At 38.0% G+C, this 17,135-nt stretch overlaps 1 protein-coding gene across 1 annotated transcript in view; it reads right to left on the bottom strand.

The window, feature by feature from the left end:
* LOC124798777 (dynein intermediate chain 2, ciliary-like) overlaps nucleotides 1-17,135 on the bottom strand; it is a 247,215-nt gene that overhangs the window by 213,385 nt on the left and 16,695 nt on the right. Inside the window, exon 3 of the mRNA XM_047262307.1 lies at nucleotides 6,085-6,355. Within this exon, the coding sequence (XP_047118263.1) occupies nucleotides 6,085-6,355 (271 nt within the window). The remainder of the gene's footprint in view (nucleotides 1-6,084; nucleotides 6,356-17,135) is intronic.

Raw genomic sequence — 17,135 nt, 5'->3', positions numbered from 1 at the left:
AAGTGAACCATGAAAAGGTTGGCATAGGGAGGAGCCACCTTTGTTCCCATGGCCGTGTTTTTTTGTCTGCCCCTCAGAAGAAAAGTAATTATTGGTAAGCACAAAGTTGATTACAGTGAGCAGGAAGAATATCAGACAGTCAGAATCAGGTGGGAGCTGGTTGAGGTAATGTCAGCACCAGACAGACTATGTACTTGGGGGGATGTTGGTATGGAGGGAGCTGGCACCAATGGTCACAAGCAAGATGTGTGATGGGAGTTGGACAGGCATAGATTTTAGACGGTCTGTGAAACTGGTGGCGTCTCTAATGTAGGAGGGGAGTCTTTTGTACTATAGATTGCAATATGGTTACCATATGTCTGCATTTATGTGGAAAAGTCTGCATTTTTGGTGTTTAATATAGCATGCACACACATTTTTGCAGTTTCCGCTGATGTTCACATTTCTTAGTTCGAGGAATTAAGATCTTCTGATTTCCATTTTCATCTTGCATCATCTACAATTTACATATGTTTTACTTCATTTATTGAATTATACCACCTGTTATTCACTTACAATTGAACTGTTATGCCAGTAAAACTGAAATATTGATTTACATTACTTAAAATTGATGTGTCAATCTTTTTAGCTTAGATATAGATGTGACATCTACATTCCTCGGCTATGACACTGCCTCTTCCCTCCAGTTTTCACTTAACATTTTTGTTTTGTGGAACACATTTTTTTAAGAACTAGTGTATTCAACCAGCTGTATCTTCTTTAAATCACATATTTCTTATCCCATAAAACATCCTTAACACAGGAACGTTGGACAAAGATGAGAAACAGACTGGCAGTTGAAATTGTAAAAGGGATTGCAATGGTAAGATTTAATTTCAGACACTTGAACTGCTAAACCCTTTGTAAATATTTGTGTCAACAAAAGTGATTATTAAGAGAGAATCAGCTCAGTGAGAAATACATATGGAAACTAGGCTCTAAGGTAATGCAGTTACGTATGTAATATTTTTTATTTTGTTTGTTTCATTTGTAATATAGCCATCTGACAACATAAAATTGAAATAATAGTGTTTCATTTGGTGGTCCCAAGGGGAGTATTCCAGATCATGACAGTCCCCGTTTTACAGCAATTGTACTTTCCTATTTGAAACCAAAAGACATCCCAACCTAGTTCTGACTACATGGGCTACATTGCAGATAAGGAGTATGGTAATCAAACTTTTTACTTAAAACAAAAAACAAACATTCCAGCACAGCTACATATGATATGAGAGCAATGATAACCTTAGTCTATCCTCTTATCAAGATCTGTACTAGAACCATCATAAAAGTGTGCAGATCAGTCCTGTTGAGGGTGTGTTCATTTTCAGGTTCCACAAGATGGTAAACCTAGGTTGCAGGTATTATTCAACTAAGACAGATATACGTTCAGTGGGTGCTTTGAAGATGGCAGCTATAGGACAGCCAGGGTTATTGGGTTTGTGGATCTTAGGGAGAAGGTAAATGATTGTGGTGCATGGTTTGGGTGGGGTATGAAGCCCTATATGCCTTCTATGGCTTTCTATCCACTTCACACACTCACACACACACACACACACACACACACACACACACACACACACACACACACACCTCCCCCTTGCCCAGCATCCACAGTATCCTGGCCAGATTCTATGCTCCATCTGCACCCGTTTCCTTACCCTTGTGATCATCCCACTGTAAGACTTGCCCAATGCACCCTCCTACCAACACTTATACCAGCCCTGTAACTGGCAAAACATACACTATTGATGGGAGAGCCACTTGTGAAATGGCACATGTCAGTCATTTACACTGGTATGACTACCACCAAGTTATCGGTTGGAATGAATGGGCACAGACAGAGGGTGTACACTGGCAACAAACAATATTCTGTTACAGAACATGCTACACAACATGACAGTTGTAACCTTAATGTCTGTTTCACCACATGTGCCACCTGGATTCTTCCTCCAGAGATGGAATTCTTCCCCCAGACACTGGCTTCTCAGAACTCTGCAGGTGGGAACAGGCATTAAAACATGTCCTTGGCTCTTGCCACTGACCTTCCTTAATTTATGTTAACTTCTTCAGTCTCATCATTTCTTTGCAGTAACTATTCCTTTATTCAGACCCTTTTAGTTTTCCATATATTTTATTTTCTGATCTGTCTATTTTTCCCTGCCCCTCCACTTCTACCACATAAAATGCACTTAGCTTTCCACTCTTATTAACTCTTGCATGATGTTTTATCAGTGGTCTATATCTTGCTTATTACCCTGCCTTCCATCTCTAAGCTCTCAGGTTTTCAAGCAACTCATCTAGTGCAGTCTCCAACAAACAGTCTTTCCTTCTCATTCTTAATCATCCTCCCTTAATTAGAGGTTCTGGGCAACTTTTCCAAGGTCTCCCTATTTCCTAAATCTTGCCAGTCCATTCTCTTCACTCCTCTTCTTTCCCCTTAACCAGAAAAAGGAGCCACTGGCTCAGAGAGCTTGCAAATTTTCTTAACCTTTAGATGTGTGTATTCTCCTGTCACCACTTAATGAATAGATTTTTTTTTATCTATCCAGTTACACAACATATACACTGAGATGCATTGCCAACCATTAAAATTGCAAATCAGGAAATATAGCAAATCACATAATTTTCTAATTGCATGTGCACAATGCACTGAAAAGAATACACAATTCTTAAAGTTTTAGCTGACTTGAGTATATATGGGGGACTAAATTTAGTGGCCGGAGCTGCCCACCTATGACAGCATCACATTTCTATTCCATCTGGGCACTGAGTCTCACTGAGCTTGAATGAGACATGTGGGTAATCTTTCCATGCTGCTTCAACCCTGTATCAGAGGCTACCAATCACAGTGGCTGGTGAGTGGTGACACAAGTCTCTTGGCAATCTGTAATCAGTTGTTTCCAATGGGTGATAGATTTGGTGAATGTGACTGTTACAGCAACAGCCGAACAACCTTGGTATTGACATAGTCATTGACAGCATGGACAACATGCAGTCTTGCACTGTTGTTGTTGAAAGATAATGTCAGAGAGACCTCAAGGATAGAGCACTACCACCAGATTTTACACATCAGGAATGTAACACCTGCTCTCCAAATTACCAGCTATGTGAACAGTGTTGGTAGTGTTACATGTGCAACGGCACTCTGTACTATCACACGAGATGCTGATGCCATATGATGATAATGAATACAATGTGGCAACATCCATTGTACTTGGAGCCTCTGGACACAGATGTAGATGTATGAGAAACCAGGACTCATTTGAAAAGGTGACATTGTGACACTCCTCCATCCAAGGCTTAGTTGGGTGCACCACTGTTGGCACGTCTCTGCTGCCACATTGAGAGAAGACAAAACAATAGTCATTGTGCTGACAGTCTATGGTACTCCCAGTGTCATCACATGTGGACACCTGCCTAGCTGCAAATGAGCCCAGTTCTTGACTCAAGGTATATGACAACTGTACATTCCTTACAACCATGCAAACAATATACACTATGTGATCAAAAGTATTTGGACACCCCCAAAAACATATGTTTTTCAAATTAGGTTCATTGTGGTGCCACCTACTGCCAGGTTCTCCATATCAGTGACCTCAGTAGTCATTAAACATCTTGAGTGAGCAGAATGTGGTGCTCCATGGAACTCACAGACTTCGAATGTGGTCAGATGATTGGGTGTCACTTGTGTCATACATCTGTACACAAGATTTCCACACTCCTAAACATCCCTAGGTCCACTGTTTCTGATGTGATAGTGAAATGGAAATGTGAAGGGTCATGTACAGCGCAAAAGCGTGCACGTCGACCTCATCTGTTGTCTGACAGAGACCACCAACAGATGAAGAGGGTCGTAATGTGTAATAGGCAGACATCTATCCATACTATCACACAAGAATTCCAAACTGCATCATAACCCACAGCAAGTACCATGACAGTTAGGTGGGAGGTGAGAAAATTTGGATCTCATGGTCAAGTGGCTGCTCATAAGCCACACATCACACCAGTAAATGACAAACGACGCCTCACTTGGTGTAAGGAGCCTAAATATTGGATAACTGAACAGTGAAAAAATGTTGTGTGTAGTGACGAATCACAGTACACAATGTGGCAATCTGATGGCAGGGTGTGGGTATGGCGAATGCCTGGTGAACGTCATCCACCAGTGTGTGTAGTGCCAACAGTAAAATTTGGAGGCGGTGGTGTTATGGTGTGGTCGCATTTTTCATGGAGGGAGCTTGCACCCTTTGTTGTTTTGCATTGAACTATCACAGCACATGCCTACATTGATGTTGTAAACACCTTCTTGCTTCCCACTGTTGAAGAACAATTTGGGGATGGCGATTGCATCTTTTAACACGATCGAGCACCGGTTCATAACGCACGGCCTGTGGTGGAGTGGTTACATGACAATAATATCCTTGTAATGGACTGGCCTGCAAAGAGTACTGATCTGAATCCTATAGAACACCTTTGGGATGTTTTGGAATGCCGACTTCATGCCAGGCGTCACCGACTGACATCGATACCTCTCCTCAGTGCAGCAATCCATGAAGAATGGGCTGCCATTCCCCAAGAAACCTTCCAGCACCTGATTGAACATATGCCTGTGAGAGTGGAAGCTATCATCAAGGTTAAGAATGGGCCAACACCATATTGAATTCCAGCAATACCGATGGACGGTGCCACAAACTTGTAAGTCATTTTCAACCAAGTGTCCGGATACTTTTGATCACATAATGTATCTATCCTCTCAAATGCCAGTTAAGAGCTGAAAACCTGTACGGCATTGAGTATGGTTCTCTGAAACCCATTGCTTCAATATTCACATGGGAATCATGGGATCCTGACCAATACAAGCACCAATATTGCTGAATGATAAGCTCAATATGGCACAGTCCTGCTGCTGCCAAACCCCGACACATACTGGTAGACGTTTCTCCTCCTTACACGAGGCATAACATGATCTTCCCACAAACAACCCATATTCAAATACAAGTTCTGAAGGAGAAACCTGCTAAGTAGTCTTACTGCACATACAGAATGTAGCTGGAATTACTCCTACATTTGCACAAGCAAGCGAATAGTATGCTTCATGCCAATTTGACATTTGTAGCATGCTGCCTGCATGTTTTGCAATTTTAATAGCTGTCAGTGTAAGTTCCAGGCTATTGTATCAATGAATTATCAAACTGAAAGTAGTCTACATTTATTTACAATGATCACATTACTTCACAGAAGATGGGCTAATGTCAGATTTCACATTAACATTCATGTCACTGGAAATCATAATAAACATAAACATCAGTTGGTTCTACAATGAAACTGATCAGTGGAGTAGAAGGAGTTGATCACCAAGAAATCTTCTGGGATCCACTGCAGGAAAATTCATGACAACTGTTGTGGTTAGTTAGTTTAGTTAATTACAAGATTCTTATAGTGTTGTGCTGAAAAATTACCTTCAAAAAGGAAGAATGAATAATAAAGAGTGTAACACTTCATTTGGGCACAAAATGAAAAACGTTATTCAGGCTAAATATCAAGATCTTGTAAAGAAGAAAGCTCCCTTACATATCAATTGTGTACCCTCACACATATCACAGCAGTCTTACAAAATAATCTCACCTTCATACTGAAATCCTCTCACATTCAACAAATTAATTGGATTTTGGCCCCAGTGGCTTAAAGAAATGACTGAGTGAAAGAATATTAATGTACCATACTGAAGTGGAAGGTGAGGCAGATACTTACCTCCACATACCTGTAGCTGTAAAAGTTATTATTTTGCTGTGGTTGTTAAAAGTCTTTCGACTTTCTTGATTTACAAGGTATGTCTTGAAAAATAAAAAGACGTCAGCTCTTAAAACTTATTTTCTTTGATAGGGTTAGAACAATTGAATATCTAAAATATGTCCCAAGATAGAGAAGGTAATGTTCTTTATTTCAAGAGATCTTCCTTAATGTAGGATTCTGCATGTAAACTAATAAATAAAGCTGTATGACATTATGTTACAGATTTTATAATTAAGTAATTAGTTTTACCTTGAGCTATTTCATCATTTTCATTCTGATTGACCAGCCTTTCAAGCTTCTTAGCACATATCTGTTGTCGACTGATGAGTTTTGCCGCACGTACATCACTTTGCTTAGGTTCAGGTTTCTTGAATAAACTTACAGAAACTATTTCCTCTGGAATTTCCTTGCTTTGCTGCTGCAGAGCATAATCTTCTTGATATATGTCAAAGATCATAGATGGTGATACCAGTGCGGAGTATCGACTACGAGGAGGAGGAATCGTTTGTGTTGTCGCATCCTGATAACAAAATGAGTGTTAGTTTTAGCACTATTTCATTGAAAAAGGGAAATATAAGATACTTTAAAGCACCTATAAAACTTGCACTTTGTCATCTGCAACTGATCTCAATTTCAAAAATTTGGACCTTAAGTTGTCTCATAATTGACTACATGTTACTGACAACATACCCCACACGTAGAACAGAAAACACCTGTGTCCTGAGTCCCATAACCATGGACAAAGAATTAGTAAAACAGATATTGATTGACTTAATATATACAAATAATGAAGAAAAATAAATAAATATCTTTGTTAAATAAATTGCTGCCACACTCATATCAGCTACAGAAAATTGTGACTGCTTTTCTTTGCCTTAATGTCCATGATTAAAACATTGCATGAATATCCTGATAACAACATATGTTTAGGTTGATAATAGAAAGACTGGAGGTAACAACTCACCACACGTCTGACGTTTTGAGTCATTGATAGGCACATAAACAAGACTTATAGAATATTCCAAAGCTTTCAAACAAATCTTTCTTCATAGGCAACACACACACACACACACACACACACACAAACACACGAGTTTTTCCACCCAACTACATAGTACCAGCACTGTAGCTTGTCTGTGGCAAGTTACGTTGGGTGGAGTAGGTGAGGGGGAAAAGGAAGAAAAGGAAGAAGGGAGTATGGGGTAGTGTTGGTGGGATGAGCTTTTGAAAGCTTGGAAGGAGAGGCAGCAAGTGTACAGAACAGAAATATGGCACCAGTGAGCTCATTCGGCCACAGGCAGTTGAGGTCTGTGTGGTGCACTATTATGTGCGTGGTGAGAAATGTTATGAAATGACTGACTGAATAGCCATGTGTTTGCCACTCTCACCAGCTGCAACCAACCTTTTAATGGAGGATTTCCAAAGAACAAGCATTGAACACTGCCTCCCCCCTCTATCCATCCTGCTTCTTTAGATATGTTGACAATACATTTTTAAACTGTCCACATGCTAGTCGTTAGTGATGCATCGCAGCAGGTCACTGACCGTATGAACAGCATACATCCAAAAATAAAATTTACAGTGGAGGTGGAGAAAGATGAGATGTTAAATTTCTTAGATGTGTTTGTCAAATTGAAAGCAGCCATTCTGTATACTGAAAACCAACACATACAGACCTGTACCTCAATGATCACAGCTTTCCTCATCCAGCTCAGAAGAGAGTTATGCTTAACATCCTAATATAATGAGCAAGGAACTATTTCAGATAAAGAGATCTCTGAGATCAATTATCTGATGACAGTGTTCAGAGGGAAAGGATATGCTATCAATGATATTAGTTCAACTCTGTGGAGGAAACCAAGACATGATGTTGTTCAAAGAAGCTATGAGGACCACCACATACCACATCTTATATTCTGCAATCCAACGACGAGTAGGGTAGGTAGTCTTAAATAGACAAGGAATCACAGTGGCCACTCATGAATACTAAAGAAATGTTTCCTGAACGAATTTTGCTCTGCTGTGGAAAGTGTGCTAATATGAAACTTCCTGGCATGTTAAAACTGTGAGCTGGACTGGGACTCGACACCAGGACCTTCGCCTTTCCCAGGTAAGTGCTCTATCAACTGAGATACCTGAGCATGAATCATGACCCATGCTCACAGTTCCACTTCCACCAGTATCTCATCTCCTAAATTCCAAACTTCACAGAAGTTCTCCCATGAAACTTGTGGGACTAGCACTCTGGAGGAAAGGATATTGCGGAGATATGGACCAGCCAGAGCCTGGAAGTTGCTTCCAGAATGAATTTTCACTCTCCAGTGAAGTGTGCATTCACATGAAACCTCCCAAGAGATTAAAACTATATGCAGACTGGGACTCAAATCTGAGACCTTTACCTTTCATACACAAGCACTCTAACAGCTAAAGAAATGTTGATACATGTTAAGATAGTCTTGGACCGGTATTTTTAATATTCCTTGGGAGTGTGGCGGCAGTTACATGGGACTCTATTTATGGACTATTGCCAGTCACTGTGATGAACATCAGCATCCCATGATGAACATAAATTTTGAGAAATCAGAAGTGACCAAGCAATTCTAATAAAAAAACAGAAGATATGTTTGAACAGATGAAGACTGTGACTTGCACACTGAACTGTTGGGAGTCTGTGATTAGGGAAGCTGTGGAAATTAGAGCATGTAATAACAACTTCAATAGAAACATTGGCTGTGCACCTAGCAAGGCATGGAAGTCTGCAAAGGTCAGAGAGGAATACTTCACTAAGTTTACTGCCTAATACGAATGGTGGCACAGCAAGTTGAGACTGGACAGTGAGCACATCTGTGGTCAAAGAGGATGTCACATCAGCATGCATCATCGCTAAATTATCATCATGACACAATATAGCCCACTAAATGCCATCCTCTGGACACAGAAGTGGGAACGTCGCCAGTTTCATGACTGTCACATTTAGCATGTGATGATTACAATGGAGGCAGTCACACAAATGGCTGAGATTTTATCCAAATTTGTGTGAACTAAGAAGTTTTTATGCAAACCAGATACTGCTTCTAAGATTTGTTGAAGGTACAACTGAGATTTGCAACAATCAGCCTTACTACAAAATAAATATGCTGTGACTTACTAAACAAGAAAGCGCTGGTAGATAGACACAATAAAAACCACACAAACACACACAAACAAATTTCACTGTTTGTGTGTTTTCTATTGTGTCTATCTACCAGTGCTTTCTTGTTTGGTAAGTCACAGCATATATATTTTTCCCACGTGGAATGTTTCCCTCTATTATATTACTACAAAATAAGTTATGGATGACACCTGTAAACTTACTTTCAAAGATTCACAAGAAGATTTGTTTATTCATGTGGATATAGAATGAAACTAGGGAGAATGACTGAACAGAAATGTTGTAGTCTTCAGTTCTAAGACTGGCTTGATGTAGCTCTCCATGCTACTCTATCCTGTGCATGCCTCTTCATCTTCAGCTATGCCTCTTCATCTCCAGCTAACTACAGCAACTTGCAACCTTCTAAATCTGCTTACTGTAGGCCTACTCACCTCTTCATCTCCCACTACAATTTTTTCCCCATGCTTCATTCCAACAATGAACTGGTGATACTTTGATGTCTCAGAATGTGTCCTAGCAACGAGTCTCTTCTAGTAGTCAGATTGTGCCACAAATTTCTTTTCTTCCCAATTCTATTCAGTACCTCATCATTAGTTACATGGTCTACCCATCTAATCTTTAGCATTCTTCTGTAGCAATACATTTTAAAAGCTTCTATTCTCTTCTTGTCTAGACTGTTTACCATCCATATTTCACTTCCATACATGACAACACTCCATAAAAATACTTTCAAGAAAGACTTCCTAACACTTAAATCTGTATTCAATGTTAACAAATTTTTCTTATTTAGAAACACATTTCTAGCTACCAGCAGTCTACATTTTATGTCCTCTCTACTTCAGCCATCATCAGTTATTTTTCTGTCCAAGTAACAAAACTCAGCTCATACTTTAAGAGTCTCATTTCCTAATCTAATTCCATCTGAATTGCCTGATCTAATTCGATTACATTCTATTTCCTTGTTTTTGTTTTGTTGCTGTTCACCCTGAACTTTAATTAAACTCCCAATTTTTCTTTTGTTTCCTGTACTGATTTCTCAATGTACAGATTCAATAACATCATGGATAGGCTACTATCCTGTCTCACTTCCTTCTCAACCACCACTTCGCTTTCAGACCCCTCAACTCTTATAATTGTTGTCTGGTTTCTGTAAAAGTTGTAAATAGCCTTTCACTCACTGCATTTTGTTCTTGCTATTATCAGAATTTCAAAGAAAGTATTCCAGTCAACACTGTCAAAAGCTTTCTCTAAGTCTACAAATGCTATGAATGTAGCTTTGCCTTTTCTTAATCTATCTTCTAAGATAAGGTGTAGGGTCAGTACTGCTTCGCATGTTACTACATTTCTCCAGAATCCAAACTGTGTCTCAAACATCTTGCACGCCAAATGGAGGAGTTTTGTCATGAGTGGCTGTCCCAAGGCTATCAGATACTAATGGCAAAATTGTACGTAGCAGAATGTAGGTTACAACTGATGCAACTGTCTGAAATACACTCCTGTGGCACTTTTCAGTCAAAGATATGTAAATATATCATGTCACATGCATGAGGTTCCATACCATCAGCATGAAAAGCATGTTTAAATTTTAGGTAAAATTTTTGGATCTAGATTTTTAGTCTAATTTTGATACAACACTGCCAATAGATAAAAATTTTGGAAGAAATTTAAAACAGCTTTCTTATTTGTTAGTAGCATAAGTTCTCTCTTCAGGAATTAAAGTAGGATAAGTTGGGAAATGTTAAAAATGGGGGGCAAGTTGTTGAGATCACAGGTTGAGAGGGATCCGTCTGTTGTTGTGATGAACGGAGACAAAAATGAAGTGGCAGACATGAGGAACAGTAGGAGGTCAAAGATAGTACACTAAAAGCCAGTCCATAGATGATAAATGAACGCAGTGAAAGTAAGGGCGAAGAGAAACAAGAAATAAAATTAATAGTGCAATTAAGAACCAGGAGGTAAGTGGAAAAGGAGCACAGGAAATATGAAAGTGTCAGAGAGAGGGAAACATGAAGAAGAAAAAATAAAAAGTGACACATTAAATTACTGAGTAAATTAATTAAAAATGTACTACCAAAAAATGAAAAAGGAAAACAGGAGAAAAGTGGGCAAAGAATGTTAACAGAATTTTATTTTGCTAGCAGACAGGATAAAGAGGGTATACTGGACAGCAAGATCCTTCCTCCAGGGTTCAGCTGAGAGGGTCCAAATGGCTGATTGGGTATTGTGAGCACTCATTTCTCTTAAATCATGCTGTAGAGCATGTTCAGCACCTGGGTACTGGGTGTCCTCAAGTTCTATAGTTTAATATGCCCATTCATGAGCTCAGCCAGTTTACTGATAGTCATTCCCATATAAAATATCACAGTGTGAACAAATGGTAGTCAGTAAACAACATGTATCCTACCACATACTGATTGTTTTGTGTAGCAAAATTTACCAGTTGTAATGCTGGAATAAATGGTAACAATGTAATAATAACAGTAATAATAATAATAATAATAATAAATAATAAACAAGAAGATTACATATTGGATAACCACAGCGACTGCATAGAAGCGACGGAAAAAGCATATGCCTATAAATATCTAGGATACAGACAAAAAATAGGAATAGATAATATAAATATTAAAGAAGAACTAAAAGAAAAATATAGACAAAGACTAACAAAAACACTGAAAACAGAATTGACAGCAAGAAACAAGACAAAAGCTATAAATACTTATGCTATACCAATATTGACCTACTCATTTGGAGTAGTGAAATGGAGTAACACAGACCTAGAATCACTCAATACACTTACACGATCACAATGCCACAAATATAGAATACATCACATACATTCAGCAACAGAAAGTTTCACATTAAGCAGAAAGGAAGGAGGAAGGGGATTTATCGACATAAAAAACCTACATTATGGACAGGTAGACAATTTAAGAAAATTCTTTATAGAACGAGCAGAAACTAGCAAAATAACAGTAATCACTCATATAAATACATCGGCTACACCACTGCAATTTCATAACCACTTCTACAACCCTTTAGATTACATAACATCAACAGATACGAAGAAAGTAAATTGGGAAAAGAAAACACTACATGGCAAGCACCCGTATCATCTAACACAGCCACACATCGATCAAGACGCATCCAACACATGGATAAGAAAAGGCAATATATACAGTGAGACAGAAGGATTCATGATTGCAATACATGATCAAACAATAAACGCCAGATATTACAGCAAGCATATTATTAAAGATCCCAATACCACAATAGATAAATGCAGACTTTGCAAGCAACAAATAGAAACAGTAGATCACATCACAAGTGGATGTACAATACTAGCAAATACAGAATACACCAGAAGACATGACAATGTAGCAAAAATAATACATCAACAACTTGCCATACAACATAATCTAATAAAACAACACGTTCCCACATACAAGTATGCACCACAAAATGTACTGGAGAATGATGAACACAAATTATACTGGAACAGAACCATTATAACAGATAACACAACACCACATAACAAACCTGACATCATACTCACCAATAAAAAGAAGAAATTAACACAACTAATCGAAATATCCATACCCAATACAACAAATATACAGAATAACACAGGAGAAAAAATTGAAAAATACATCCAACTGGCTGAGGAAGTCAAGGACATGTGGCATCAGGATAAAGTTGACATTATACCAATTATACTATCAACTACAGGAGTCATACCACACAATATCCACCAGTACATAAACGCAATACAGCTACATCCAAACGTATATATACAACTACAGAAATCTGTAATTATTGATGCATGTTCAATTAGCCAAAAGTTCCTAAATGCAATGTAACATATACCGTACAGTTAAAAGGAAGTCACGCTTGATCAAGGTCTGCATCACTTTCCATTTTTAACCAGTCATAGCATCTGAGAAAGGAAAGAATAATAATTTCATATGGCTCAAAGGCATCATGCAAGTCCTTCAATTGTATAGCATTTTGGCAATTTGTGTGTTCCTAACCAGCCCCAACCAACTCCATTAATCATACTGGGGAAGGGGATCTACATTTTAATGTAAAATCCAAACCACTTGTCTTTCCTGGCAAATCTTTACATCACTGAGAGCTGAAAGCTACCTTCAAAATAGAGAGAAAATTCCATGATATGACTAGGATTTGATCCCGTGAACTTACAGTTTCCAGGCATGTGCTTTAACATTAGACCACCAAGCCCGGGAGAGTAAATTGCAGTGGGTGGGTGCATAAGGCAAGTTTTACATTAGAAACAATTGCAGAGGTAGGAACCTTTGTGTGTGGATAATGATCTGGGAATGTCATATAATTTGACAAGGAGGATAGGAGGGCAACAGAAAATGACAATGAGTCACATGGGATGAGTATAATGGAGAGTTCATCTCATTTCAGGGCTTGATTTGAGAAAGTCACAGCCTTGCCAGACTAATGTATTCAGGCATTCAAGAACTGGGTACTGATGGGTAACAAAGGGAAAGGGGGGGGGGGGGGGGGGTTCTCAGTTTTATGGAAGTAGGCGCAGGAGAATGCATCTAGATGGGATATTCATTTTTGGAAGAGATCTTGTGGGTAATTGCATAGTTGTGGGAGAGCTGCTGTGAAAATTTGTTGGTATGCATATTGAGAGAATCAGTGATGAAGAAAATATTTATCACAGATGCCTCAGTTGGGAAGTGAGTGTCTGATGTGGAAGGGTGGCAGCTGTCAAAGTGGAGGTATTGTTGCTTACTGGATGATTATGTATAGACTACAGATTAAAAGTGAGCTTCGGTGAGACAGAGGTCAACTTCAAGGAAGATGACTTTAGATCTCGGAAAAGATCTAGTGAATTTGACTAGGAAAAATGAGTTAATTTATTACTACAAATGGCGAAGTTCTCCACCGTGCATCCAGACAATGAAGATGTCGTCTGTACCTTGCCAGGTGGTTCAGGTTCTGAATCTCAAGGAATGCCTCTTTCAGTCAGCTCTTGGAAAAATGGCACAGGAAGAAACTGTCCTCATTCTCATAGGATTCTGCATTGTAGATCAGCTCCTCAAACGCAAAGTAGTTATGAGAAAAGACAAAGTTGTTTAGAATGATGATAAACAAGTTTTTACGGTTTTAATGATCCTTTAGAACAGTGCAGTGGCACAATACCCTCTGCAACTTTTTCTTGCATGAGAAGTGCACGAAAACACATCTACAATTTATCAGTGATAGTTTTCAGTGATTGTTTATATGATAAAAGTGTACCTCCAAATCAGGAGTGAACATAAAAGATGGAATTATTGTGTTGCAAAGTGATGTTGAAATACTGAAACATGAACTATCATTGTCAAGGGAAGAAAATAATGAACTGAAGGGTTGTAAAAGATATTTTTGTGAAAAGATTCAAGTAGGCAAATGTAACCTCAATGCCCTGTGCACTGATACTAATGAACATACCCTCAAGAACCCATGATATATTGAAACTCAGGTCTTCAGTGCATCTGCAGCAATTACCAAACAAGAATAAGCTGGAATTCTAAGCCAGGAAATAAATACCAATGCACAAGGCTAACATACAACGTAAGTGAAAATTGATGACAAAGTAGCAAAACTGATAATGAGAAACAGTAATTTCATATCATAAGTGGATCTTGATTTACTAATGCAAAAAATTGACATTCATACTGGAGTTATGTCACATTAAATGAATAAACATTTAAAAATTATTCTAAGCTCAAATGAAGGACCTTGAGATAAATCCCACATACAGGGACAGTGCTCTCTATAGCAACAGTGAAAAATAACTTGTCAGTGAAACAAGAAATATTATTCAAACTGCCAAAAACTAAATTTAAACATAGCTTCTAGACTTGTAATTACTAGAATAATGTAGAGAATATCAGTAAATGCCATGTATATAGAGAGGTTAGCTTCTAATATTAGAGAGAATTGTAGTAAGTTAGGAGCAGTATTCATAGATCCTAGTAAGTTTTCACATAAAAAATGTGTAGGGAAAGATGGTTTCCATCTAAACAGATTAGCATTGAAAATGTTTAGCAAAACAATAAATGAAAAAAAAAAATAAGACTAAAACATCTGTCAAGCGAAGTGTGCTTCGAATTATAATGAAAATTTAAACCTGGTATACAAAGCATGTCCCAAAAGAAATGGTCAATATTCACAGATATGACAGGAATGATCATTCGAAAGAAGAAAGTCTAGTAAACACGGCCTCTAAAATGCTTATCATTAAGAGCTGTAAGTACTTCTTCATCTTTGATGTTGTGAAACAAATCTCTTCTACTGCAAGCTTCTTGTTTTCCATATTTTAAGATGTGGTAGTACAGATCAAAACAAGAAAAAAATGTCCAGTCAACATGGGAGCTAAAGCGCATGCATTAAGAGCAATGAGCACTTACTCATCTTCGCTATTGTGAAACACATCTCTGTTAATCTCTTCTGCTGAACAAGTGCTCATAGCTATTAACCAATTAATTCCCAGTGTTGTATACATGCAACATGAAGTTTAACTTCACAAAATGCAGTCAAAATGAACTTATAATACAAAACTCATCATGCATGAGGCATTCACAAGCTCTCTGTTCATGTGTTTATATATCAAAATTGGTCTAAACTTCAGAATAAAAACAAATTACTGACAACTTTTCTTCAATATTTTTCAATAATAGTTCAAGTGCTAAAGCATATTTAGTTCAACTTTTACATGCATATTCCTGAGTGCTATGTATGTGGGATACACATGGATCTTTTCCCTTGAAAATATTAGACCTATGACGCAGCAGTGAATGATTTAAATAACCATTGCTCTGACGCAACATTGGGAGTTGCCCAGTTCAAGTTTATTCTGTGACAAGTCATGACCAGTGCAATCACAAATTAGAACTTGAATGTTTGATGCCAAATAAATGGTACATCCAGTTAGGTATATTTTCTCATCAGATACTGATTGATGAAGAGATGGGGCCACATTTTAGACATCATTCTGCTAAGATGTTCATACGGGGGAAAGTCAGTACAGAGTAGAAATGTTTCAGTTATTGATAAGTCAGATATATGTACAGTATTTAACAATCACTTTATGGATATACCAGGTGAGCTAAATAGTAGCTCAGTTTCTACAGTGATTCATATAACTAGCTTACAAATTAGCTTTCTAATACTGTTATCTAAAATACTCTTCCACGATACTGAAAAGGGAGAGATTGAATCAATAATTAAATCATTAAAGACTAAAAACTCACATGGATATGATGGGGTATCTAGCAGGATACTACTGTTCTGCATATGTTAGCCCAGTTCTTAGCCATATCAGTAGCTTTTCCTTTTGAATGGTAAATTTCCTGACCAATTAAAGTACTCAGTAGGAAGCCACTTCATAAAAAAGGAAAAGGGATAACGTATAATAAGAAAGGGATAATGTATACAGTATTAGACCTATTTCTTTGCTATTGCTGTTCTTGAAAAGGCTGTATATACAAGAGTAATTGATCATTTCAATTCACATAATTTGCTGTCAAATGTACAGTTTGGTTATAGAAATTGTTTTACAACTGAAAATACTATGTTCTCTTTTGTGCTTGAGGCTCTGGTTGGATTAAATAAAAGGTTGTGAATGCTAGGCATGTGTTGATCACAAAATATTACTGCAGAAGTTGACCATTATGGGATAAGGGGAGTAGCTCACAACTGGTTCACTTCTTACTTGAACAGACAGCAAAAGATCATCAACCAGAGTATTAAGAAGGGCTACAACATGAAAGTCCAACTGGGGCACAATTAAGTGGGGTGCCCCAGGGGACAGTGGTTGACATGATACTGTTTCTTATTTATATAAACAACGTGTCTTCTAGTGTTACAGATGATTCTAAGATATTTGTGTTTGCTGATGATACCAGCTTGGTAGTGAAGGATGTTATGTGCAATACTGATGCAGTACCAAATGATGCAGATCAAGACATAAGTTCACAGAGTGTAGAAAATAAATTGATGTTAAATCACGGCAAGACTCAGTTTTCACAGTTTCTAACATGCAATTAAACAAAATGTAACATTCTGATTACACAGAGTGGGCATATGAATACTGAGACTGCACAGTTCAAACTCCTAAGCATTCACA

This window comes from Schistocerca piceifrons, chromosome 5 (assembly GCF_021461385.2).
Source record: "Schistocerca piceifrons isolate TAMUIC-IGC-003096 chromosome 5, iqSchPice1.1, whole genome shotgun sequence".
Lineage (NCBI taxonomy): Eukaryota > Metazoa > Arthropoda > Insecta > Orthoptera > Acrididae > Schistocerca > Schistocerca piceifrons.
This window is presented reverse-complemented; position numbering and strand designations above follow the sequence as displayed.